This window comes from Leptinotarsa decemlineata, unplaced genomic scaffold, assembly GCF_025532065.1.
Source record: "Leptinotarsa decemlineata unplaced genomic scaffold, Ldec_3_MD MMD2_tig00003192_RagTag_RagTag, whole genome shotgun sequence".
NCBI classification, from domain to species: Eukaryota; Metazoa; Arthropoda; class Insecta; order Coleoptera; family Chrysomelidae; genus Leptinotarsa; species Leptinotarsa decemlineata.
Window position 1 is genome coordinate 3446407 of NW_027412582.1, and position 27175 is coordinate 3473581.

At 31.9% G+C, this 27175-nt stretch overlaps 2 protein-coding genes across 4 annotated transcripts in view; one reads left to right on the plus strand and one right to left on the minus strand.

Moving 5' to 3' along the window:
• The window catches only part of LOC141483160 (uncharacterized), a 519459-nt gene that overhangs the window by 161461 nt on the left and 330823 nt on the right, over positions 1 to 27175 (minus strand). The window lies entirely within an intron of this gene.
• The window catches only part of LOC111516515 (uncharacterized), a 155945-nt gene continuing 135606 nt past the window's right edge, over positions 6837 to 27175 (plus strand). The window contains exons 1-2 of one of the 2 annotated variants that reach the window (XM_074177621.1): positions 6837 to 7286; positions 24926 to 26797. In XM_074177621.1, coding sequence (XP_074033722.1) covers positions 7019 to 7286; positions 24926 to 26187 — 1530 coding nt within the window. In that variant the 5' untranslated portion in view covers positions 6837 to 7018 and the 3' untranslated portion in view covers positions 26188 to 26797. Of the gene's footprint in view, positions 7287 to 24925; positions 26798 to 27175 lie in introns of those variants that run through there. The other variant, XM_074177620.1, reaches the window with a different exon arrangement.

Sequence of the window (27175 nt, forward strand, 5' to 3'; positions counted from 1 at the left end):
CAGTCAACCACAATGCACGTTATGGGTATTTCCCTTTAGTTAAAGCACTAATTATTATTTAAAATTCAAAAACACAACCGAACTACGCACAGGAAATCAGAAAAAGAAAAAATAACTGCTATGGTCGCATATGATAATACAATGTTTACCCTACGCCGCCATATTGCATTCGTTTTGACAGGTTGCTGGATTGGTCTATAAGGATACGCTACATAACAAAATGGGCATGATCAATAGTATTTTCTCGTCTTCATATCATCATATATACGACAGATTGCACAGTGGTCTCCTCAAAAGCGTTCTGATTTAAACAAGTGTCAGAGACTATTTCGGACTGTTTGAAATTTTTTGCTTGTGTGCAACAGTTTTGGATGTTAGAACCAGAATAAATCTATTATCACAGCATATGTAACTATGCTGTGTCAATATGAGATATTTTCTTTTTTATTTGTGGTCCTGCATAGCCAAAATGGATGGGTAATCTTAAAGTTGTGTCCTATAAGTTTTGTTATTAATATACATATTGCATGTGTATTGTTAAAAATGATTTAGTAAATAAAAAAAATATTTTGAATAATAAATCAGTGCCTGAAGTATCAATGTCAAAGTCAAATGGAAGAAAAAAATACTAGATTCAGGACAGACTACCATAGGTGTGTTTTATTCCAGATCTGTCATTTCCTGCTCCATCAAAATATATCGAGGAGAAGTTGTGTTTTATTGGCACTCAAATTGAGTAATTTTCTTCAGAAGTTATTCGTTATCTATGCTCCATCAAACAATGTCGGCGCCCTGACAAGTCTATAGATCTAAAAGACGAACTGTGTACTTTTCCTATTACTGCGTATATGAAGAATAGTACTGCGTTTCATCAATACGTTTCCTATGTATAGATGAAAGAGAGTGATGACCACTAGGTACCACCTACTACTAGGTACGGGTAGGTACAATTTTAGGAACGGGTGTATTAAGGTACACCACGATAAATATCGAAGAAACCCGATGGTTAGGTATGAAGGTAGGTAATTCGGTACGGGAATATGGTATCATGAGTGAGCTTCTGGTTCACTCAAGTGGTGTAATCATGGAATGCGACCTCATTATGTTTACCTCACTGAATGAGTGGAACAGACAACTGAAAATGACGAGAAGAAATTATTATCATTTTTTATTGACTCAGGAGCAACAGATCATCTCATTAACGATGACAGATTCTTTTCCTTTGCGAAGGTACTAGAGAAACCAATTTCGATTGCAGTCGCGAAATCAGGACAATCATTATCAGCAACAAAAATTGGTCAAATCGAAGTGAAACAAGGAAATTTAGATATAACAATAAAGAATGTGCTTTTTATTCCTGATTTGAGAGTAAATTTGTTATCTGTGAGGCGACTGGAAATGATGGGATTCAAAATTGTTTTTGAACGTGGAGAAGCAAAATTATACACTGAAGCTGGTTTAATTGCCAAAGGTAGTAGAAGTGATCATCTTTATGAAATAACTTTCCGTTTGAAACAAAGTTATATAGCTCATATGACGTATAACTATAAAGAAGACTTGTGGCATCGCCGAATGGGTCACGTAAGTCAGTCCAATCTAAATAATCTTGTAAGATTCAAAATGGTGGAAGGAATTGTAAATTTCAAAAGTAAGAGGTCGGAACTCTGTGAAGAATGTATGAGAGGAAAACAAACAAGACTGCCATTTAAGGACATCAATCAACCAAGAAGTTAGAAGGCCATTGGAGATCATTCATAGTGATATTTGTGGACCTATCACTCCTTCAACCTGGAATGGATATAACTATTTCATTACGTTTATTGATGATTATACTCATTTCACAATTGTTTATTTGCTGAAAAGTAAAAATGAAGTTTTGAAGTATTTTAAAATGTATGAAGCACTAATAATAACCAAATTTTCATTGAAAATTGCAAGTCTCAGAGTAGATAACGGTGGTGAATATAGATAAACAGCTCTCAAAGTATTTTGTGAAGAAAAAGGAGTGAAATTGATCTACACGATGAGATATATACCTCAACAAAATGGTGTTGCCGAAAGAATGAATAGAACACTTCTTGAAAAGGCAAGAACAATGATATTTAATGCCAAAATGAAGAAAGAAATGTGGGGAGAAGCAGTTTTTGCAGCAACATATTCAACAAACAGAAGTTACACACGATGCCTAATAAAAAAAAACTCCAGCAGAAATGTGGACAGGATTTAAACCAGATTTGTCTAAAATAAGGGTATTTGGTTCCAAGGCCTTTGTTCAAATACCTAAAGAAAAAAGAACAAAATTAGATGAAAGAAGTGACATATGTAGAATGATTGGTTATGCCGAAAATGGTTATCGCCTGTGGAATGAATATGAAAGGAAGATTATTCTATCAAGAGATGTGATTTTTGACGAGAGGCGTCCTCAAATCGAAAACCAAAATGTTGAACATCAAATAATAATGCATATTGATGAAATGAATAAAGCAAAAGAAATTTTAAATTGTACAAAACCTGAAAAAACCATAGAAATACTTAATGAAATTCCAGTAGAATCAGAGATAATAAATTCAGAAAAGGAAACGAGAAATCTTGAAAGTAGATTGTCAAATATTCAAAATGAAACGTCAATCATTGAAATGCCATCAATAGAAACTATGTCTGAAGTGAATCAGAAAAGAATTACAAAAAGGCCAGTCTGGTTAGATGACTTTGAAATCTACATGGCACTAAATACAGATTCTATAACAGAAAATGTACCAAAAAACTATAAAGATATTGATAATTTACCACAAGATGATGCAAACAAATGGAGAAATGCAGTGAGAGAAGAATTAGACTTCTTAATGGAAAATAATACCTGGACTTCAGTGGACTGTTCTGATGAAGTGAAACCTATAACAAGCAAATGGGTGTTCAAGCAGAAGAAAAATGTAAATGGACACGTAGAGAGGTACAAAGCTAGACTGGTAGCAAGAGGTTTTCAGCAGAAAGAGAACATTGGATACAAAGAAACGTATGCTCCTGTTGCAAGATTAACAACAATTAGGTTATTTATGTCAGTAGCAGTTCAATACAGATACCCATTGTTCCAGATGGATGTTAAAACTGCCCTTTTGAATGGATTTCTAAAGAAAATGTATATATGGAGGTTCCAGATGGAATGGATTGCGAGAATGGAAGAGTATGTAAGCTGAATAGGCCATTATATGGCTTGAAACAATCACCAAGATGTTGGAATGAACGTTCAATCAATACTTACTGAAAATCGGTTTTGACAGATCTGTCAGTGATTACTGTTTATATTCCAAATTCAGTGATGATGAAATAATATATTTGATTATTTTTGTCGATGACTTTCTTCTTACTGGAAATAGCCAACAAGGAATAGAGAGAGTGAAAAGGAAACTAAAGAAAGAATTTCATATGACTGACCTTGGTAAAGTAGAATGATATATGAGAATGCATATCCAACAAAATTTGAAGAAAAATGAGCTGGTCATCAGTCAGAAACAAAATATCGAAAGTCTTTTTAGAAAATATGAAATGGAAAACTGTAAATCAGTAAGTACTCCAATAGAAAAAGATTTGAAAATAGAGAAAATTTCCGATATTAGTCTGAAAACTGACAAACCGTACAGGGAACTCATTGGTAGTCTTATGTTAACTGCACGTTCAGATATTTGCTTTGCAGTAAGATTGTGCAGGAGAGGAACACTGGAAACACCTCGAGAGAGTTTTGAGATATCTACGCGGAACTTCTGAACTGAAACTTTGTTACAGGCGACGAGAAAAGGCTCCAGTAATTATTGGTTTTGCTGATTCTGATTGGGCAAATGACATCGATAGGAAATCAACTTCTGGTTATTTATTTAAATCATTTGGAAATCTGATTTCTTGGACAACAAAAAAACAACTGTGTGTTTCACTTTCAACTACTGAAGCTGAGTACGTTGCTGCTTGTAATGCTGCTTGTGAAGGAATTTGGTTAAAAAATCTGATAACTGACATGAGAATAGACTTTTGTAGTTCCATACAAATATTTGAGGACAATCAAGGATGTATTCAGCTTTCCAAGAATCCCGATACAAAACGGTCCAAACATATTGATATCAAATATCATTTCATCAGAGAAAAAGTAATAAGCAAAGAAATAGAGCTGAGATATGTGGAATCGAACAGGCAAGAAGCATTTATATTGACGGAAGGACTGACAAGAGATATGTTTTTAGAGCTCCGAAGTCTATTAGGATTGAATGATGGACTTCTTATTCAGGTGGGGTGTTGAGTTATGAATATGAGAACATCATTCAGTGTAGTTGATTTATAATTTTATTTTATCTACTTGTATATAGTTGCTATTGTATAAAAAAAAAGAAAAATGGTTTGTGTCAATGAAAGTCAAAAGAAACATTTCATTTTCTTTAACTGAGGAAAGTTATTAATTCCAAAACTCATCAATCAAACTTCAAATTATGGTCCAATACAAAACCTAAGAATCTATAATTATCAGATTTCATGAGTGTATCATTTTTTAGTTGTATTTTGTCGATGTCCCAATTAAATGATAACACTTTAGTTTTCTTAGAGATGAAGACCATTTGATTGGCATCACACCACCTTTTTATTTCAGTTAGATCTAAAGAGATCAATTGGCTGAGAGTATTCTTATCTTTAGTGTGCCATTATATAGTTGCATCATCTGCAAATAAAGTGGACCTATCACTAATATTCAAGTTAGTGAGATCATTTACATATAACAAAAATAATATGGGTTCCAAGACAGAGCCGTGTGGAACTCCGCTGGACAATTTTTTTTTTCTTAGATACTGCACCCGAAACTTTCACATATGCCTCTGATGCCATATTACTCAAGCTTCTGCAGCAGTATTCCATGATTCACACAATCAAAAGCTTTGGATAAGTCACAGAACACCGCCGCGGTCGCTTCTTGATTATTAAGATTAGTGTACACGTTTTCTGAAAATTTATAGATAGCGTCATTTGTACTTTTGTTGGTTTAGAAACCGTATTGGTTACCATTTAGTATTTTATGTTTAATGATAAATGACATGAGTCACTTCTTTTCTAATTTTTCTATGATTTTTGCAATATTGGATAGGAGGGATACTGGTCTGTAATTTGATGGATCCTCCCTATCCCTTCCTTTGTATAGTTGGATGGTTATAATCAAATCGTTCAAACAATGATATAAATCCTGCAATGACATTTGTCCCTACAATAAGATTCTCAAAATTGCTTTGGAAGTTTACTTCCAAGGAGGAAATAAAATAAACAAATTCATTTTTGGGCATCCTTAAGTTACCAAATGTGTCAAGAGTTCCGTTTTAAAATGCTCTGAAATAACAGTACAGAGATTCATTCACAACACAACAAAGTTTTTGTTTCGGGGTTGAAATTAGATGATTTTAATGTATTTCCACGTGTTAAAACCGAAAGTGACCATAAAAATTATATATTAGCTCTTGTTTTCAAGATATAGTATCATTATATTATATATATGTATATTGAGTTTTCAACAAATGAAATATTTCATTACCAACAGTTGGTACACATGTTTGTTTACATAACACCCCTCTCATCAGCTGTTCTTAAGTAGTAAACATAACCTATGTGAGTTTGTCAATTGTACGCACGTGGTTGCTATTGAAATTATCGTGTGAAGTTGATTTTTAAATTAATTTAAGTGCTGATCTGAAATGCCTCGAAAGTGTGTGAATTCTGTCGATAGCTTTTGCTATATATGTGGTGAAATAACATTTAAGGCTCAGAAACGTAAAATGACACCTATCGTTAAGACAGCCTATGAACATTATTTTGGTGTGAAAGTTGGGGACCAAGATAAATCATGGGCTCCTCATATATGTTGTAATTCTTGTTCCGTCATATTGCGAGAGTGGCTGAAAAATAAAAACCGGGCAATGGCTTTTGCAGTACCTATGGTTTGGCGTGAGCCTACCAATCATACAGACGACTGTTTTTTCTGCTTAACTCTTCCCATTAAGCAAGGTTTATCTATGAAAAAAAGAGGAACGGTTAAATACCCTAATCTCCCATCTGCTCTTCGGCCTGTACCACACTCAGACAATTTGCCAGTCCCTTCTCCACCCCAAAACTATGAAATTTCAGAGGAAGGTGATGAAGACTGTTTAGAAGGAGCAACCCATCCTTCTACATCCTATGACCCTGATTTTGAGGTAAGCGATAGGTCTAGTGATCCGCACAGAATTAGTCAAGCAGAGTTGAGTGACCTTATAAGAGATCTTCGCTTGTCTAAGGAAAAGGCTGAGCTGTTAGGGTCAAGACTACAACAGTGGAATCTTCTAAAACATGATGTGAAAATATCTCAGTACAGACAGCGTCAAAAAAATTTGCTTCCTTAATTGAAATTTGGTGGTACAAACTTCTTTTATTTGTCAAAACACTAAGAATAATGTTTTTTTTTATTAATTTTGTACTTAAAATATTCTAAAAGAAACATAACAATATTGTTTTATGTACTTTCACTTTTCACGTATAGTATAACTACTCTTTAAGATTAAGTACTGTGTATCTCAAAAACCAGAGCTAATAAAATTTTTTTATTGTTATTTTCGTTTTTATCACCCCAAAATTAGTAGAAATTGACTAATTTAGTGTAGGAAACATTCAAAAAATATTTTTTTGTTGTGTTGTGAATTCACAACTCACAAGAGCAAAGCCAAAAGTAGAATGAGAAAGTCTGTCACTTCCCAAAATGGCGGACTCATCAACGCGACGGATATGCGCGAACTTCTCCCGCCATGCGAAGTTGCGAAGAAGTGACATTGCTGATTGTTACCTATGCTGTGACATTATTTCTCATCAAGGGTTGACAAAATTTAATAAAAATAAAGAATTCCTTATTTCCCCCCGTATTGAGCTGGCCCCAATTGCGCCTGAACAGGAAGCATCGGCCAATAAAGAAGAGAGAGAGAGAGAGAATTCCTTATTGAAAACATATTCTCTGTATTCAAAGTTAATGGCTACCGATGATTGTGGAATAATTATTAAGAGAGAGCTCGAATCTGTTGGGAGTGAAGTGGTTTCTGAAACAATTTTCGTGAAATGTGAATCTGGAAATTATGATATGTTTAGTAGTGAAATGGTTACCCATAACCTCGAAGAAAAATGTGATATAGATCAGATTAAAAGTGAAAATGTCATTGATGTTTATCATGAACCCAAATCAGAAAAATGTATAGAAGAAATAAGTGAAGACCCTCAAAATGAGTTCTTTGATATGCAGGGTAAGATATGACTCATGATTTAAAACCCCCACTTTGCTTTACCACAGGTACTGTAACGTGAACCGTTACTTTCTCACATGCTCCGCTTTTACAGCCCCTTAACGATTTTCCTGTAGTGCTTGTGTATGGGCCTTAAAAAAAAATTCCAATCCCATTCAATATGATCAGGTGGTTTTAATTTCATTGCTGAGTTTTTGTTGCTATGAATAACTTTTTCTTGACCTTCTGTGAAAAGATTGTAACACTCGGAGTACTACCACCGTATGCCACTGTCAATATTTCACACATTTGATGCAAATTCTTTGATAACTTTTTTTTGATATCAGAAAATCGCGAGACACCCAAAACACTTGTTACTTTTATGCTTCTCATCAACAAACTAAACATGCTAAATAACTGAAACTGTGAACACATGTTCGAAACGAATGTAATAACTTGAAAAAAACTGCTACTCCAATATACGTAGCCTAGAAAATTTGAACATTCACCTTATTTCTTTAACAGACCTCATATTTTCTTTGATATTGTATATTGAAAAATAGAAGGATATTCTGATCTGCATTCCTCATCCTTCTCGATGAGTGCACTTCTGAATTTGATATATATGGTGCATCCAGTTGTATATAAAAGGTTCTAACTTAGTTGAAAGATTTAGGCTCTAGTTGTGTGTGAAAAAGCCTCTCTTTTTTTTTAATTAATCAAATTAATTATTAATATTTATTAATTGATAATTAAAAAGATTAATTTTATGCCAGACATTCCAGTTCTACCGATCAATCAAAATTGTGACATGATAATTAATTACAAGAAATCTCAAGAAAGAAATATGTTGGAATTGGCCGATACTTGATGAAAATCCATAACTGTTGTATTTGAAAAACACTTTATTGTGAGATTTTCACTAAATACATACAGCGGCTTCTTTGGGTGTAAAGACACGCCCATTTTTGTTAAAACTGTTTAGTGAAAATCTCATACTAAAGTGTTTTTTCAATACGTTTCTCGAGAATGATGAAATATTATGAATGAATATACTTTGATTTATTATTAATCTGTTTGTTTGGTTTGTATTAAAATAGTTTGTTTGATTATATATTGGACTCTTTATGGCCAGTAAATAACCCATTTCATGAAAGGTTTGAAATTTTTGGTTTGTATAAATTCGTTTTTAGCAAAGCGATTTTCTATGTCTGGTAGTCTCTTGATTATATGTTTCACTTTTGTAGTTTCATACAGCAGTTCTCCAAGTTCGGTTTAGTAGCTCCCACGTTCGTTAAGAATTCATTGAAGTGATTACAAATTTTTTTCTTTTTCCTGAATATTATTTATTGTTAGTTATGATGGTAGTGGAGTTGTTGATTTATTTATTGTTTCATTGATTACCTTCCAATTTCCCTTGATATATTATTGGCATTGCATATTCTATTATTATTATGTTCTAATTTAGCCTAATTTAGTTTTTTTCTGTACTGAACCTTTAGACATTTATAACGTTCTTTAATGCAATCATTTTGTGTATGTTTGACTATTTTTGACACTTCACATAACATTTGACGAAGATTCTTTATTTCTGAGTTGAACCATGGCTTTTTGTTGTTCTTAATTATTTTCTTTTTCAATGTGAAAGCAATATACATGCTTGATCTCCAACTCAAAAACAAGTCAAGAAGAGATCTCGCAGAGGAACAAAAATCTGGTGTTTTTTGGTGTTTTTTGAAACGTGGCTGATGACGGTGGAAGAAAACCTACTGGGATATAAAGCAGTATATTTGCAAGTCGGGAAAAACGAGGAGGGGGAGCTGCCATATTCGTGAAAGAGTCAATAGAATTCAATGTGATCAACATTATCAATCGAAGAAATTGGTCATATATCCTACTTTATCTGAAAAACTGTAATAGGTATATTGGGATCATTTATAACCCACCATCAAGTGACGAAAACATTTTTTTTGAATTTTTAGATAAGAAGTGATCATTATAGGTGACATCAATATAAATATAGTTGACAATTCAAGAACAATAACCACCTACAAGGATATCCGTGTGACAAAGAAATTACAATTGGTCAATGAAACTTTTCCCACAAGAATCACTGACTATTCTAAAATACTTATAGACCATGTATTAATTAGTTCTAAAGTCACTGCTTCTACAGAACTAGCAATATATTAGCCTGGGGAAACTCAGCTCAGTCACATTTAATGTGATAAAACCACAATTGAGACGCAAAAAGTGGACACTTACCTTTTCAATGCCCTACCCATCCATTTTCGCAACTTATCGTTTAAAATATTTAAGTACAAATTGAAAAACATACTGACTGAGCATTGTCTTTATAGTATTGACGATTTTACTAAAATAGCAACTGATAAATGTATTTTCTTGTAACTTGAAATTGTTATATTTAATTGTAGTTTCTATTATTGTATGTAGTTTGTATTTTATTAACTGACTGGTCCATAAAATGTAAATTTTCTTAGCGACTCAAAATAAATATTATTATTATTATTAATAATAAGCAACAGTATTAGTGATCACAAACTACAAATTGTAAAAATGAGCATTGAGATCTGCAAACAAGCTGAAAAGTTCTATATAAAAAAAATATCTAAAGAGATTAAATCAAGACCGTGTAGAGATTGACAAAAATTACCTTGATACCCTTCACTTAGATGTAACTATGGAAAAATAGCTAATTGTTTTGAAAAAAACACTTCCTATGAAAGATGTGAAAACAAAATCAGGATAGACTCCAAACCCTGGTTTGTCTCGAAAGTATTACAAGCTATGAAATATCAAGAGTACTTGTTTCAAGGTGGTTGACAATGTTTCGTGGTGCATTTCATCAGTTCGGACTTCCATTGTCTAATATGAAATTAAAAACTGAAATTACAATGAAATGACATACAAGCAACAACCAAAAAAAAATTTCTGCGCTAACCTATCCCCTTTTCCCTCCCTCCGATTCATTGGTGTTTAGCGGGAGCTGACCCTTTGGCGGGAGTTGGTCGTGTTCCGCTTGATTAGAGGTTTTCATATATTACGTATCTCTGCACTAGCTTGGCTAAATGTGTTGTTGGATAACATATATGCGGCTTCTTTGAGTTTTCTCCTAAACCAGTGTTCCTTCATGTCGATGATTTCAGCCTGAGCCCACTTGATGAGTCCAAACATGCGATTGTGTGAACCATAATCTTTTGCCGGACAAACTTTCAAGATATGGTGTAAGAGGAATACCCCTATCCTTACTAAACTCATACTTATATAAGAGAAGGCAAGTAGTCAAAGTTGGAAAAAGTCTAAGTACTGAAAGAAATATTGAGGATGGGGTACCACAGGGATCCATTCTAGGACCCTTCTTGTATTTAGCTTTTGCCAATGACTTATCAGTGTACCTAAATAAGAACTCGGCCATTCACTGTACATGTTATGCTGATGATACTAATATATTAATTATTGAAAACGATATGGACTCCGTGAAAAACACAGCTCTAGAGACCTACAAAAAAGTTATTATGTGGTCAAAGAAAAACAATTTAATGTTGAATGAAGCCAAAACTAACTTGTTAAATTTCAAGATGAATACTGGGCAACAATATGGGTTGAATCTGTTTGATGATACTGCTTTAAAATTGAACCTAACCAAGTCAACAAAAATGTTGGGTGTTATTTTTGATGACAAACTTCAATGGAGGACACATATTGACCACTTATGTAATAAACTTAGAAAAGCCTGTTATTCTCTTAGGTTTCTATCCCACCATTGTGGTCAAAGTATTTTATTAACTGTCTATTACGCAAACTTCAATTCGCATCTTAGATATGGCATCCTTAACTGGGGCACATCCTCTACCGTGTCTCGTGTGTTTTTTATACAAAAGTAAGCTATTAGGATCATTGCTAAGTTGGGCTATAGAGATTCTTGTAGAGAAACTTTTCAGCATTTGAAAATATTAACGCTAGCAGGAGTATACATAATGGAAGCTTGCACATATATCTATCGAAATAGAAACACTTTAGCTGCTAACAGAGCCTATCATAATCACTCTACTCGGAATGCCCACTTATTATTATCTAGTCAACATCGCACTGCTCTTTTCCAAAGAAGTTTTGAGTTTCAAGGCTGCAAACTTTTTAATAAACTCCCCGACAATATCAGAAATTCTGAAAATGTACACATTTTTAAATCAAGACTGAAGCAACTTCTTCTGTCAAAGAACTGCTACAGTATTGATGATTTTTATTTGTAATCCAATACTATATGTGTGTATAGAAAACAATTATCTATTATTATATTTATGTGGTATACATCGTGTATGTTGTATATATGCGTGTATATATGTGTATACATATGTGTGTGTATGTGTACATATGTGTATGTGTATATGTGTGTGTATATATGTGTGTATGTGTGTGTATATGTGTATATATATATATATATATATATATATATATATATATATATATATATATATATATATATATATATATATATATATATATATATATCGATTCAATTCGTGAAGTTGCAGTCAATAGCTGGGCTGTTACAAAGAAAACTCTTTGTTATATGTCAAGCTTTCGGTATATTTCACACCTTCGTCAGGACAACTACAATAATAAGATTATATATCTTGTAAAAAATATATAAATATGGAGAACTTACTAACGTGAGAATAAAATATAAAATGGTTCAAAAACAGATAGAAAAACATTAATGAATGACAGTTGATAAAAATTTTGGCTGACAATGTCAAGTGGGAAAATTCTGAATGATACTCGAATTACTAGATTTTTTATTTTCTTTATCATATTTCAGTAGGTACGTGTAAATTTTGCTAAGACTATCAATATCAGTTCGTTTATTCATTGAATGTTCTTCGTTATTAATATGTATCATTTCCAAAAATATTCTTTTCGTTGTATTGGTTTCTCTATCTAAAATATTTGGATTTTCAAAATTCATTTTATGATCCTCCGAATTAACATGTTCTGTTAATGCACAAGAATTAACATTTCGTCTACAGTCGCTCTTATGGGAAGTGATGCGACTACTTAGAGGTCTAGATGTTTGTCCTATATATGTTTCAGAACAATCCATACAAGAAATTTTGTATACTAAATTGGATTTTTGTTTATTTGAAATTGGAGCTTTTACTTTACTGTATAATTTAGATATAGAAGTGACATTTGTTTTAGATATTTTGAGGTTATTATTTCGGAATACATTAATTAATTTTGGTGTCAATTCTTGAATATATGGGAGTGATTTATATATGAATGAAGGTATAACGTTGTTATGTTCAACTTCTTCATTATTATTTTGAAAGTTTGTTCTTTCACAAAATAAAATTCTGTTTACTAAAGATTTAGTAAAAGAAGAAATTTTGAATGTATTTAATTCATATGATCTCAATATCCAATTCACTATTGAAGAGGAAATAAACAACTCAATTCCTTTCCTCGATATGAAGTTATTGAGATCAGAACAAAATATTATCATCACTGAATGGTACAGAAAACCAACATCAAGTAATAGATTTATTAATTACCATTCCTATCATCCAAATAAAATGAAAATCAATTTAATAAAATCATTAAAAAACAGAATCATCAAAATTACCCATCCCGATTTACGAAACCAAAGTTTGTCTAATTTCAGTAAAATTCTGATCCAAAATTCTTATCCTAAATCTTTAGTAAACAGAATTTTAATTTTATTTTGTGAAAGAACAAACTTTCAAAATAATAATGAAGAAGTTGAACATAACAACGTTATACCTTCATTCATATATAAATCACTCCCATATATTCAAGAATTGACACCAAAATTAATTAATGTATTCCGAAATAATAACCTCAAAATATCTAAAACAAATGTCACTTCTATATCTAAATTATACAGTAAAGTAAAAGCTCCAATTTCAAATAAACAAAAATCCAATTTAGTATACAAAATTTCTTGTATGGATTGTTCTGAAACATATATAGGACAAACATCTAGACCTCTAAGTAGTCGCATCACTTCCCATAAGAGCGACTGTAGACGAAATGTTAATTCTTGTGCATTAACAGAACATGTTAATTCGGAGGATCATAAAATGAATTTTGAAAATCCAAATATTTTAGATAGAGAAACCAATACAACGAAAAGAATATTTTTGGAAATGATACATATTAATAACGAAGAACATTCAATGAATAAACGAACTGATATTGATAGTCTTAGCAAAATTTACACGTACCTACTGAAATATGATAAAGAAAATAAAAAATCTAGTAATTCGAGTATCATTCAGAATTTTCCCACTTGACATTGTCAGCCAAAATTTTTATCAACTGTCATTCATTAATGTTTTTCTATCTGTTTTTGAACCATTTTATATTTTATTCTCACGTTAGTAAGTTCTCCATATTTATATATTTTTTACAAGATATATAATCTTATTATTGTAGTTGTCCTGACGAAGGTGTGAAATATACCGAAAGCTTGACATATAACAAAGAGTTTTCTTTGTAACAGCCCAGCTATTGACTGCAACCTCACGAATTGAATCGATTTATAGTTAATCCAGTCACTAATTATTCTGTTATATATATATATATATATATGTGTGTGTGTATGTGTGTATATGTGTATATATATATGTGTGTGTATGTGTGTGTATGTGTGTGTATGTGTGTGTATGTGTGTGTATGTGTGTGTATGTGTGTATATATATGTGTATATATATATATATATATATATATATATATATATATATATATATATATATATATGTGTATATATAGATATAATTTATTTTATTTTTTACACATTTTTTAATTTATAACTTTGTGACATTATCTATTTCGTATAGTTTTATTTCTTTTCAATATTGTACATTGACGTTTTCCTCTTTTTCATTTGTACTTCTGCTCGTGTGGTTATACAAATCAATCTGAGTAAATAAAGAGATTATTATTATTATTATTATTGTTATTCCGGATTTGCTGGTTTCTCCTCGCTGTGTGTGTTTCTTGTGCTCAGCAATGCGAACTTTCAATGGCCTCTTAGTTTCACTGATGTACGATTCTCTGCACTCGCCGGGTATCCGGTAAATACAAATCTTGGAATCGCAGTCCGCATTTGGTGGCTTGGTTTTCGTGAGGCTGCTATGGATAGTGTTACCGGATCTGAAGCAGGTTCTGATGTTGTACTTGGACCCAATCCTTTTTATCCTTTCCGACAATTCTCTGATCGCCCATCAGGAACAAATGTAGAGGACTGTATGCAGGAGTTAGGTGATGTACTGCAACGAGTGTATTTGGAAACATCTACTGCGGTGTTAGTTGGTGATATCCATATTAATTTGTTAAACTGTGACTCTCGCGACACTCAACGATTCACTGCCCTAGTTTCTTGTTTCGCTATGAATCAAATTGTAGAAAATTCTTCTCGGAAAACAACAACTTCTGAACCTCTGATTGATGTCATTTGTATTAGTAAGGAAGTAATGGTGAGAAATTCTAATACACTTGATATCAATGGTATAACTGATCATCTGATAGTATTTTGCGAGATTGATTTCGAAGGCGAAGATACTTATTTATACTTCATTTTTTATAGAAATTTCAAAAATTTCAATCATAAACTTTTTTCTCAAGATGTTGCGAACTTACCATGGGGTGATATTGTGACTATGCAAGATATTAATTCGAAAGTAAATTTTCTCAACAAATGCTTTTTGACAAACATGCTCCAATTAGCTCTGTAAACAGAAAACATAAAGAATCCCCGTATATAACTTTTAATATCAAATTGATGATGAAAACCTGTGATAAAGCTCATGCCAGTGTGATAAATCAGTCAAGCAGGTGTGTCATTAGTTTTGTGCTCCTGATTTATTTGGCTTTTTCTATAGTTAAAGTTGGTCATTTTTTCTTATTTCTTTTTCCATCCATTGAGTAATCTTAGTTAGTGTGTGGAATAGTAAAAATCAATTGAAATTTCAATCTGCAAAGTGTCATAAATTGCAGTTGTTTGGTGTAATAAACTAATTCAAGGAGACTGACCACTTTTTGTTGGGTATAACAAAAAGCACCTTCAAAGCAAAAAAAGAGGTAAATTCCTCACATAGAAATTCTACCAGGGCCGCACTAAGGATAAATTGCCATTAGGATGTCTGATATGTGTATAAAATGCAATCAAGATCTCGGAGATAAATATGATGTATGTGACAGTTGTCACTGTGCGCAACATCCGTCAGAACAATGCACAGGGTTAGGCTCATCGGAACTTCGAGCTGTAGTCTTGACGAAAAGAACATTGACGTACTTCTGTCAGGAATGCCGAGTTTCCTTCAGGAATGTGCCGGCACTAAAGAGAAATGAAAAGTTTCAAAACAGAAGTTACCTCTTTAAGTGAGTGAGATGAATATCCTCAAAACAGAAGTTAAATCACTAATGGCTTTGAAAACAGAAATAAACGATCTTAGAAATGAAGTGAAGCAGATAAAGGTAAATGAAGTTAGTGAAACTACTCCAACTGAAAGTATCATTATGGAACTACTAGAACGCCAAAGAAGAGAAGCTAATATCATGGTAGCTAATGTTAGAGAGGCGCAGGCAATAACACCTTTGCAAAGAAAAGAAGAAGATGCAAATGTAGTTAAGGAAATACTAAAGAAAGTCAGTATCAATGTTAATCTTGACAATATTACAATATTTAGAGTTGGAAAAGTTATACCCAATAAAATAGATTAATAAAAGTAGTTATGATGAACAAAAATGAAGCAATTACCATATTAAGAAATATAAAAAATAATAGAAACAATATTTCACAGGGCATTAGAATATTTAGCGATCAGACCAAAAAACAAAAAGATTATTACCTTAACGTTAAAAAACAATTACAAGAATTAATATCAAATGGTGATAATTCAAAAACAATCAAATACATAAATAATGTACCCACAATAGCAAATAAAGTTTCTAATGAAAAAAACTAAACGAATATCCTAATATACCGCTTAAAACAGACATTATATATGGTAATATTGAAAGTTTGACTGCACACAGACACCAAATAATTAATTCCATCCTACCATACCATCTTTCTCAATCAAAATCAAAATTTATATTAGCTGGAGATTTTAATATTAACTTTGAAAGTAATGAAGTTCAATCGACACGCATCAAAAATCTATTGAATATGTATGGAATAAATCAAAGTATTGAAGAATGTACTAGAATTACTTATACTAGTGCAAGCTTAATTGATTATGTCATCAGTAACTTTGAACTTCAAACAGTAGTTCACAATATACCCAAAATAACTGATCGTTCCTTAGTCTCCGTTAACCTATTAAATAGAATATCAAACTCACCAAAAACCCTTAAGAGTTATCGTAATTTGGGAAACGAAAACATGAATAAAATTTGTTTGGAATTGATTGACAATAATTATTTACTAAACTGTGTTGACATTCAAAGATTTTATGAGGATTTTATTAATAAGACTGTAAATACTGTCAACACAATTGCTCCAGTCAAGAGGTATTTTTCTCACCAAAATAGTCTTCCATGGTTTGACAAGGACCTAAAAGACATAATTAAGCAAAGAGATGAAGCATATCAAATTTTTAAACACAACAGGTGTGAAGTCAACTGGGAAAGATATAAAAGTCTAAGAAACTATGTAGTTAATTTTCTGAAAACTAAAAAGCAAGAATATTATTATAATAAAATTGATTCAAGCTCTAAGAACCAACAACTTATGTGGAAAACCATTAAATCTCTAATTAATACTAAGTCTAATACAGTTGACACAAACAATATTGAATTTGAAGGAGAAGGACAAGTAAAAATCCTTAGAGATGAAGCTGAAATAGCAGAAACTTTCAACAAATATTTTGAATCCAGCTTAGAAGAAATTGTTAAATCAATTAAGACTACTACTTCATGGAAAGGTGAAATTACGGCGGTCTCTAGTTTCGAAAGTTTTAATCAACTTGAATTGAAAGATCTTACAGGAATTGTTAATAGATTGGAAAATAAATCTGGAACTGAAATCTTAGATATCAAGTTTATTAAAGCTACGTTTGGAGTCATTGGTCATGTTTTGTTACATTATATAAATATCTCTCTACAATATGGGCAATTTCCTGAGCACCTGAAAACTAGCATAATAGTACCTGTTCCCAAAGTCAAAAATACTAATAAAGCGGGAGAATTCCGTCCAGTAAACACCTTACCAGGAATGGAGAAACTACTAGAAATGGCTGTATACGATCAGCTCCTAAGTTATGTTGAGGCCAATAATATTCTCATAAGTAATCAATCCGGTTTTAGGAAAAATCATTCTTGTGAAACGGCTTTACAACTTACGATTAGTAAATGAACTCAATCTATTGACAACGGAGATTATGTTGTAACAGTATTCTTAGACTTAAGAAGAGCTTTTGAGACAATTGACCGTAATATATTAATGAAAAAATTGGAAGCTATAGGTCTTAAAGGAACAGTGCTAGGATGGTTTAAGGACTACTTAAGCGATCGAAGACAAATCACTAAAGTGGGTAATGTTCTCTCATCTCCTATTAACGCAAAATTTGGGGTACCTCAAGGAACGGTCTTGGGCCCTTTACTATTTCTTTTATATATATATATATATATATATATATATATATATATATATATATATATATATATATATATATATATATATATATATATATATATATATATATATATATATATATATATATATATATATATATATATATATATATAAATATGATGAGCTGTTTTCTCGGGTTTCGCTCCGTGTCCTGTGTATTTTCTCCCCATAAGGATTATTTTCACAACGTTTCGGCAAAGTCTCATTTGCCATCTTCTGGTGATGTCTGGTTTTTTCAACTAGACAGACATCACCAGAAGATGGCAAATGAGACTTTGCCGAAACGTTGTGAAAATAATCCTTATGGGGAGAAAATACACAGGACACGGAGCGAAACCCGAGAAAACAGCTCATCATACTTTATCCGTGAGAATCTTCGAGTTAACATATATATATATATATATATATATATATATATATATATATATATATATATATATATATATATATATATATATATATATATATATATATATATATATATATATATATATATATATATTAATGACATCAGTTTATGTCAGAATTGTGACTTTATGAATTTATTTGCTGATGATACAATGTTAACAACATATAAAGATTTAGAGATAGCTTTGACAAAAATGAATATCTGCTTGGAGGAGATTCATAAGTACTTGAACGTCAACAAATTAAAACTAAACGTATTTAAAACAAAAGCCATGATTTTGACCACAGTATATAAATATAAATATATAAACATAAATTACTATTCTTTGGAAATTAATAAAGAAAAAATAGAATTTGTGACCGAAATTAAATACCTGGGATTCATGTTAGACAGCTGTTTATCTTATAATGCACACTTCAAATACATAACTAAAAAAATATCAAAGAAACTTTACTTTTTTACTCGAATCTCTTATCATTTGTCAGTTTCTTCCAAGGTCACTATATATAACACAATCATTCAGCCTCATTTCGAATATTGTAGTACATTACTATATGGGTGTGATCAAAACAAAATTTCGACTTTACAAAAACTACAAAATCGTGGAATGAGAGTCATATTAAAATGTAATCATTATACAAGCATAAAGTTTATGCCCGACGCATTACAATGGTTATCAATAAAAGAAAGGTTCTATAGATCAGCAATGATATTTATTTTTAAGACTATTAATAATATGTTACCATCTTATTTTGATGAATTCATTATTTATCGTGATAGTACTCACAACTACGAGACAAGATATAGTTATCTTTTTCACTTGCCAAGATGCAGATTAACCAGCTCAATGAAAATATTGTTTTATAAAGGTTTAAACCATTTTAATAAGCTGCCAAGAGACATAAAACAAAGCGAAAGTATTTATATATTTAAATCTAAACTAAACAACTATATTAAAACAAACACAATTTTGTAGGAAAAGACTCAATGATGCAGAACATCAGTAGTCTTAAACCTTAACATTTATTATCATGTATCAGTATGTTTTAAATTGTTAGTATAGTCTTATTTAAGTTAGTTAACTTTGAATTTTATTTCCTTTTCTATTTTATTTCTCAACATTGTTAGGTTACAGTCATATGTATGACTCTAGTTATTAGTTATTATTATTGTTGGTTAAGGACATATTATTATTGTTTACTGATTTATTATTATTACTGTATATTATTATTATTATTATTGTATGTATATTAGGATTTCCTAAATAAACGTAATCATTCATTCATTCAAATATCTTGAAGAAAAGACAGCAGCCGCTAGACAGTACTATGTAACTTCACGCAAGTACATCAGTGACGCAGTAAAACGTGAAAAAACAGCATATATACAATTTGTTTTGAACAAAAATAAAAACAATTCAAAAATGACATGGAGAAATCTTGCAGATTGGGGTGTTACTACAAAATCATCCTCGCAAACCAATTGCCTGCCAATTGAACTACTTAGACCCGAAGAAATCAATGACTATTTTTTAAACGTGGCTAGACATTCAAAAGTAAATGATGACACTCTTTCGTTCTACAATAATAATAAATTGAACGCTCCTATGAACTTTTCCCTCACCGATATATGTGCTGATGATATTTTGACTGCTATCAAAGAAAAAAAATCTAATGCTTTAGGTATTGACAATATAAATATCAAGATGATTTCTTTAGTGTTACCACACTGTATTGATGAAGTTGAACATATTTTTAACGAGTCCTTCAGACAGGGTATTTTTCCAGATGTTTGGAAGGTTGCTAACATAATTCCAATTCCGAAAAAGAATGCACCTGTCACGTTCAGTGACCTACGCCCTATCAGCATTCTGCCCTCTTCTCTAAAATATTCGAGAAAAATGTTTCCCGTCAAATAAGAGCTTTTCTTGAAGGAAATCGAATATTGCCATACGAGTAGTCGGGTTTCGCAAAAAACACAGACTGCCCTCTTGAAAGTAATCGACGATCTTGCGAGATTCAGAGTCAATCAAAAGTCACCATTTTAGTACTGCTTGGTCAAAGTAAAGCTTTCGATTTAGTAAATTTCGATTTACTCATCAGCAAGCTCAAGTTCATAGGATTCAATGACAATTCTCTTAAATGGATGACCAGCTATCTCACAGGCCGATCACAGAGGGTCAAACTGGATGATTACTCATAGTCATCCCTAAAAGAAACAATCTCAGGTGTACCGCAGGGAAGTATTTTAGGACCCTTGATGTTTTCAGTGTTTTTTTGATTACCCCACTTTCTTATCACATTGTCAAGTACATTTATACGCAGATGATATACAGTTATATTTGTCATCTCATAACACCGATACAGAAAGTTGTATGGCCAATATAAACACAGATTTGCACAAAACATTCCTATAATCGGAGAATCATGGAGTGAAAATCAATCCAAATAAAACTTTGGCCTTATGCATAGGGTCTCAAAGACAAATAGTAGAAACTCAGTGTAACTTTAGGCTCACTCTTGATAACGCAGACATTGACTGGGTAGACAGTGCTAAAAATCTTGGCAGAACCATAGATAGCTCTTTGTCTTTCGATGAGCATGTGACAAACATTTTCAAAGTATCATTATTCAAACTCAAATCGCTATATAAATTCAAGTATCAGTTATCAGAAGAAATTAAACTCAGGTTAGTTAAAACTCTTAATAATAATAATAATAATTGTAATTTATTGAACAGAATTACAATTTTCTTCAACTAGCTATTGACTGAAGTCCTTCCGCCCGTGTAACAAAATTGCTTTGAAATAACATGGCTTATTTCACAAATTAAAAAAAAATATTATATGGATATAAAAATGAACAAACAAAACAATTTCATTGATAAATTTGTGTTCATTTTTCTAACAGTGTTTCTGTTGGGTGTCGATGTCTTACTCTTGCATGGGGGTTTCTTGTCACAGCATAGTTTCTAATGATTTCTACATCGTCATCTTTTCTAGCAAGTAAGTGACGGTAGTTTTTTCTCGATAGGGATAATACCAACGAGTTGGTTGGTTGGTAAAAACTGTTGAAGTTTTATTAAAACGCGATATGTCAGAAAATAATTCAATAACTTTCAAAAATTTGTTAGAAAGGGAAACATGGGAAGACGTGTTCACGTCAATTAATACCGATGATAAATTTAAAAGCTTCTATATCACATTTCAATATTGTTACAACATTGCTTTTCCTTTAAAAAAAACCTATGTTAACAAAAATAAGAAACCATGGTACTCTTCTGAATTAAAGGAACTCCATAACATGTTATGTGAAATGTCAAAAATTGTAAAAAGTTCATTTAATGATTTGGTCAAAAGTAGGTATAACATGTTAAAGCATTACTACAAAGAAAAAGTGAAAATAAATGTACAAGGCCGGAGCCTGATAAATTGAAATTAGGTCCTTTCAATGAACATAGCTTTTTCCTTTGTCAACCACTCCTCAGGAGATTGAAGAATATATAACTAAAACAACAAGTAAACATGCTTCTGGGATAGATGATATATGTGGAAAAGCTGTAAGGTTTGTCAAGGAAACGATAGGTTTGCCTTTAGCTCACATAATCAATGAATCTTTTTTGTCAGGACAGTACCCATTGATTCTAAAGGTCTCTAAATCTACACCAATTTTCAAAAACAAAGGATCTAGAGAGATAGTAGATAATTACCGAAATGTCTGCTTACAGAGCCAACTAGCCAAAATTTTTGATATGGCATATAATGAACGTCTCAATAAATTTTTGAATCAACATAACTTATTATTTGATTGTCAGAATGGATTTAGAAGGAACAAATCAACGAATACCGCCATATCTGATCTCAATACTACCGTCTATAGCTGCCTTAATAATAAACAAAATCTCATTGCTCTTTATTTTGACCTAAGTAGAGCGTTTGATACAGTTGATCACCAACTACTCTTGGAAAAATTACACCGAATTGGCATACGAGGAGTTACAAGTGATTGGATTGCTTCATATCTCCATGACAGACAACAAATAGTGGTGATAAACGGTAAAAAATCTAAAGAAAATATTGTGATCATTGGTGTCCCTCAGGGGTCTATATTGGGGCCAGTTGTCTTCACAATTTTTATAAATGATATGGTTTATTCATGCTCTGAGCCAAAAAAATCATTATGTATGCTGATGATACTAATATTCTGATTTCTGAGAATAAATTACAGGATACTGTAATCAAGGCAAATATTTGTGCTAATGATTTTCATGAGTGGTGTGTGTTTAACGGATTGCTAGTGAATTTGTCCAAGACATTTTTTATGGTGTTTACAGCAAAAAATATAAATTATGATTTCAGTCCTCCAATAAGAGTTAATCATCAAACAATAGAACAGGTGAATTACATCAAATTTCTAGGTATCAAAGTAGATCAAAAAATGACATGGGATCCTCATATTAATGATCTAACAAATAAATTAAACACAAGTTGCTTCATCATCAGGCAATTGAAAGGTACAATATCTCTGGAAACCCTTAAACTGGCTTATTTTGGAATAGTGCAATCGACAATAAGTTATGGAATAATGTTTTGGGGTAACTCTGTACATATGAATAGAGTTTTTGTTATGCAAAAAAGAATTATCAGATGTACGGCAGGAGTGCACTCCAAAACATCATGTAGAAAACGGTTCAATCAACTAGGAATTCTCACAGTCCCCTCACTTTATGTGCTGCAGATCATATTATACGTTAAAAAAGATGAAAATTATTTGAGGAAAAAAAAAGATATACATAATTACTGTACAAGAAACAGTGAAAGATTATACCAGCCATACTCACGATTAGGAGTTGGTCAAGACTCCCATATATATCAAGGTATTAAATGTTATAACAAACTCATGGCTATTCATCCTGAGTTAAGTTTAATGAGTAGGAAACAACTAAAATATTGGTTGAATGAATTTTTAAAAAACAAGGTGTTCTACTCTCTTCAAGAATTTTTAAATTGTTGATGTTCATTGTATATTTTAATTTTTACTTACCAAAAATGTATACGTATAATCTTGTAAATTTTAATTACTTTTAAGCTCTCTTTGTGACTAGTCCAATAAGTTTCATGTATTTACACTTTTTTTATGTTGTACATGTGAACTTTAGTGATGAATAAACTTCTATTCTATTCTATTGGTACAGCAGAGGGTTTGGAGGGTTGTGTTTGGGGTTATTGGGATGCCTTAATCTTGTTATTTTTCTTATAGCCGTTGTTTCAGATACTTTAATTGTTTTCAAGGCCCTTTGTTTGCTATTGAGAAACAGTGGGTGCGAGTATTCAATAAGTGGACGACAGATTAGTTTATACATTCGGCTTGCTGTTGATATGTTTGCACCTGCTCCCGGATTTGTCAAACTTGTGAAATGTGCGGCTCTTGCAATCACTTTCTTTTTTTTTTTGTTATTGACATGGCTGTTGAAATTCAGTATGGAATCAAGCGTAACACCTAGATAATTAACTGTCGATTTTGCATGTAAGATATGTTCGAAAACGTTGATTGTTGGAGATGTTGATTAGATGGGTTTGGCTGGAGCCTCTATTTATTGAACCAGTTATTTGTTATTGTTGCAAGATGTTCAAAATTGTTATTTCTTATCAAATATTGAAGAATTTTTCTTTCATGAAACCACTGTCCGGGGCGAGAGGGTTTTCTGTTTTGCTGATGACAACATTTGGTATAGCTGAATCATCTATGGAGGATGATTCTATCAGTTGAAGTCTGTATTAGTGAAATGACAAAATATTATCATTCCAATAAACTGATGCTGAATGTACAGAAAACAAAAATTATATATTTCAATAAGAAGAATCTGATCGACAGTGAAGTCCTTCAGACACAACTCCACTAAATTTCTGGGTTTAACGATTGATAAGTCACTCTCACGGTCTGAGCGTATTGAATGTTTGTCAAAAAAATTCTCCAAATCCTACTTTGCAATTGAGGTATGAACTTCATGAGACTGTTCTTATCCAAGTTTATTATGCATTAGTACATTCAACACCATCATTTCATATACCCAACGGAAAAAACAACAACTAACCCAGCTAATGCCACGCAGAGAGTTAAAGTAAAACCATGAGGCACCTGTGCGACGTCTTCGATTTGGGAGATTTGTCACAAGTTATTTCCTACTATGAAAAACATAAATTAATTTCGTTTGATCGACTCGACCAACCGATAGACCGGTTTCGGGGTGATTGCCCCATCATCAGTACCGGACATTGTCTCTTCAGAACGGTATGAGCCGTTGTTTTTTTTAGGATACTGAACGGGAATAACTGGACTAATATGATGTTTTTAGGCGTTTTTTTAAAAACAAGTCATTACATTTCTTTGCCATTATCGATGGATTATCCAGTATGTCATTATCATCTTCATTGTCATTTGAATAATACTTTTTTCATTACCATAGTAGAACCCCAAATGGGTTACCCTTTTCGGTGTTGAATCAACAGTAAAAAAGAAAAATGAATTTTTTTTAACAAATAATTTTTGTTCAAAAGTAATTTTTTTACAGATTCTGGGAACGTTTTTATCAAAACAGAGGATGAAACAGTCATCGAGAAGAAAGAAGATAGCTTCAATGAAAAGGAGTTTGGCACTGCAAACTATCAAATCGGGAAACTTGAGATAGTAGATACAACAGAGAGGCCCAGTTTGAAGATCCACGAAAAACCACAATCTGTCGAAAAATCATTTGAGTGTACAATTTGCCCCAAGTCATTTATTCACAGTAGTTCTTTGAAAATTCATGAAAGAACACATACTGGAATAAAACTATTTCAGTGCAGAATTTGCTTGAAATCGTTTATTAATAACAGTCATTTGAAGGGACATGAAAGAACCCATACTGGTGAAAAGCCATTTCAGTGTAAAATTTGCTTGAAGTCATTCACTCAAAGTAGTAATTTGAAAACACATGAAAGAACCCATACTGGTGAAAAGCCATTTCAGTGTAAAATCTGCTTGAAGTCATTTACTCATAGTGTTAGTTTGAAAACACATGAAACAACCCATACCGGTGAAAAGTCATTTCAGTGTAAAATCTGCTTGAAGTATTTTATTCATAATAGTAGTTTGAAAACACATGAAAGAAACCATACTGGAAAAAAATCATTTCAATGCAAAGTCTGCTCAAAGTCATTTTATCACAGTGCTAATTTGAAAATGCACGAAAGAACCCATACTGGTGAAAAGCCATTTCAGTGCAAAATCTGCTTGAAGTCATTCACTCGAAGTAGTAGTTTGAAAAAACATGAAAGAACTCATACTGGAAAAAAATCATTTCAGTGTAAAGTCTGCTTGAAGTCATTTATTCACAGTGCTAATTTGAAAATGCATGAAAGAACCCATACTGGTGAAAAGCCATTTCAGTGTAAAATCTGCTTGAAGTCATTCAATCAAAGTAGTAGTTTGAAAACACATGAAGGAATTCATACTGGAAAAAAATCATTCCAGTGTAAAGTCTGCTCAAAGTCATTTATTCACAGTGCTAATTTGAAAATGCACGAAAGAACCCATACTGGTGAAAAGCCATTTCAATGTAAAATTTGCTTGAAGTCATTCACTCAAAGTAGTACTTTGAAAACACATGAACGAACTCATACTGAAAAAAAATCATTTCACTGTAAAATCTGCTCGAAGTCATTTCTTCATAGTGGTAATTTGAAATCTCATGAAAGAATCCATACTGGTGAAAAGCCATTTCAGTGTAAAATCTGCTTGAAGTCATTTAATCGAACTAGTAATTTGAAAACTCATGAAAAAACACATTCATAATGCTTTTTTATGGAGAAAGTATACTGAGAAAAAACCATTTCTAATTAAAGTTTTCAAAAACTGAGTACTATTTACAATTATTCAATAGTAAGTACATTATAAACACAAAAGTAAATATAACTAAATAATTATATTTGAATTACACATATTATGAAGGTACAAAACATTAAACAGATTGAATTAAAAGTGTTAAATTTTTCAGAGAGATTCATTTTTGGGAACGACAGGTTTTGGCTTTCTATTTCTCCATCTTTATACAAAAAATTTGGGAATCTTCCAAATAAAGGAAGAAAGCAAATAATTTCGAAATAAACTCTTCACAAAGAGGTGAATCGTGCAGAGAACTAACTTTAAGACACAAACTAGAAGAAAAAGTCTTCTCAAAACAACTGAGCTGTACATTTGTCAATAAGAAATTTGTTCTTTCAATAATAAAGTATACATTGTTTGAATTACTTATTGTTTCAAGTGCGACCGATTCTTTGCTTGCTAGAAAACGACAATATCGTCAGCAAATGAGTTAATTTTTCCCCACATTCGAAGTTAGATGTAGCCGTTACTACGTAGTAGTAGATCATGAAAAATGAGAAATAAAACTTTATTTTTTTTACCACTTGTATTTGTAGCTAACGTTACAGCAGTTTAATCCTATTAAACATTTTCAAATGAATACATAGTTTCTCCTCAGGTCCAAAAAAGTTGTAGCGTACAAGCCGATTGCACGAAGGTCAGTCTTTTTGAAACCTAACTACACCGATACCTTTTTGAGATTGTTTCCCTTCTACATTCTACTCCGGAACGAGGGAAGAGGCTAATACTTTTGGCTACAGGCCTTTCAACTATCCTGAAATGGTGCGGGACTTACTCAGTTAATGAGCCATCAAAAACAAAAAGAAGATTCAGATTAGGCTTATATTACAAAAACAAATGACAAGAATAAACAGGTATGTTCAAAGACCCAAACAACTAACGGTGTAAAAATATAACA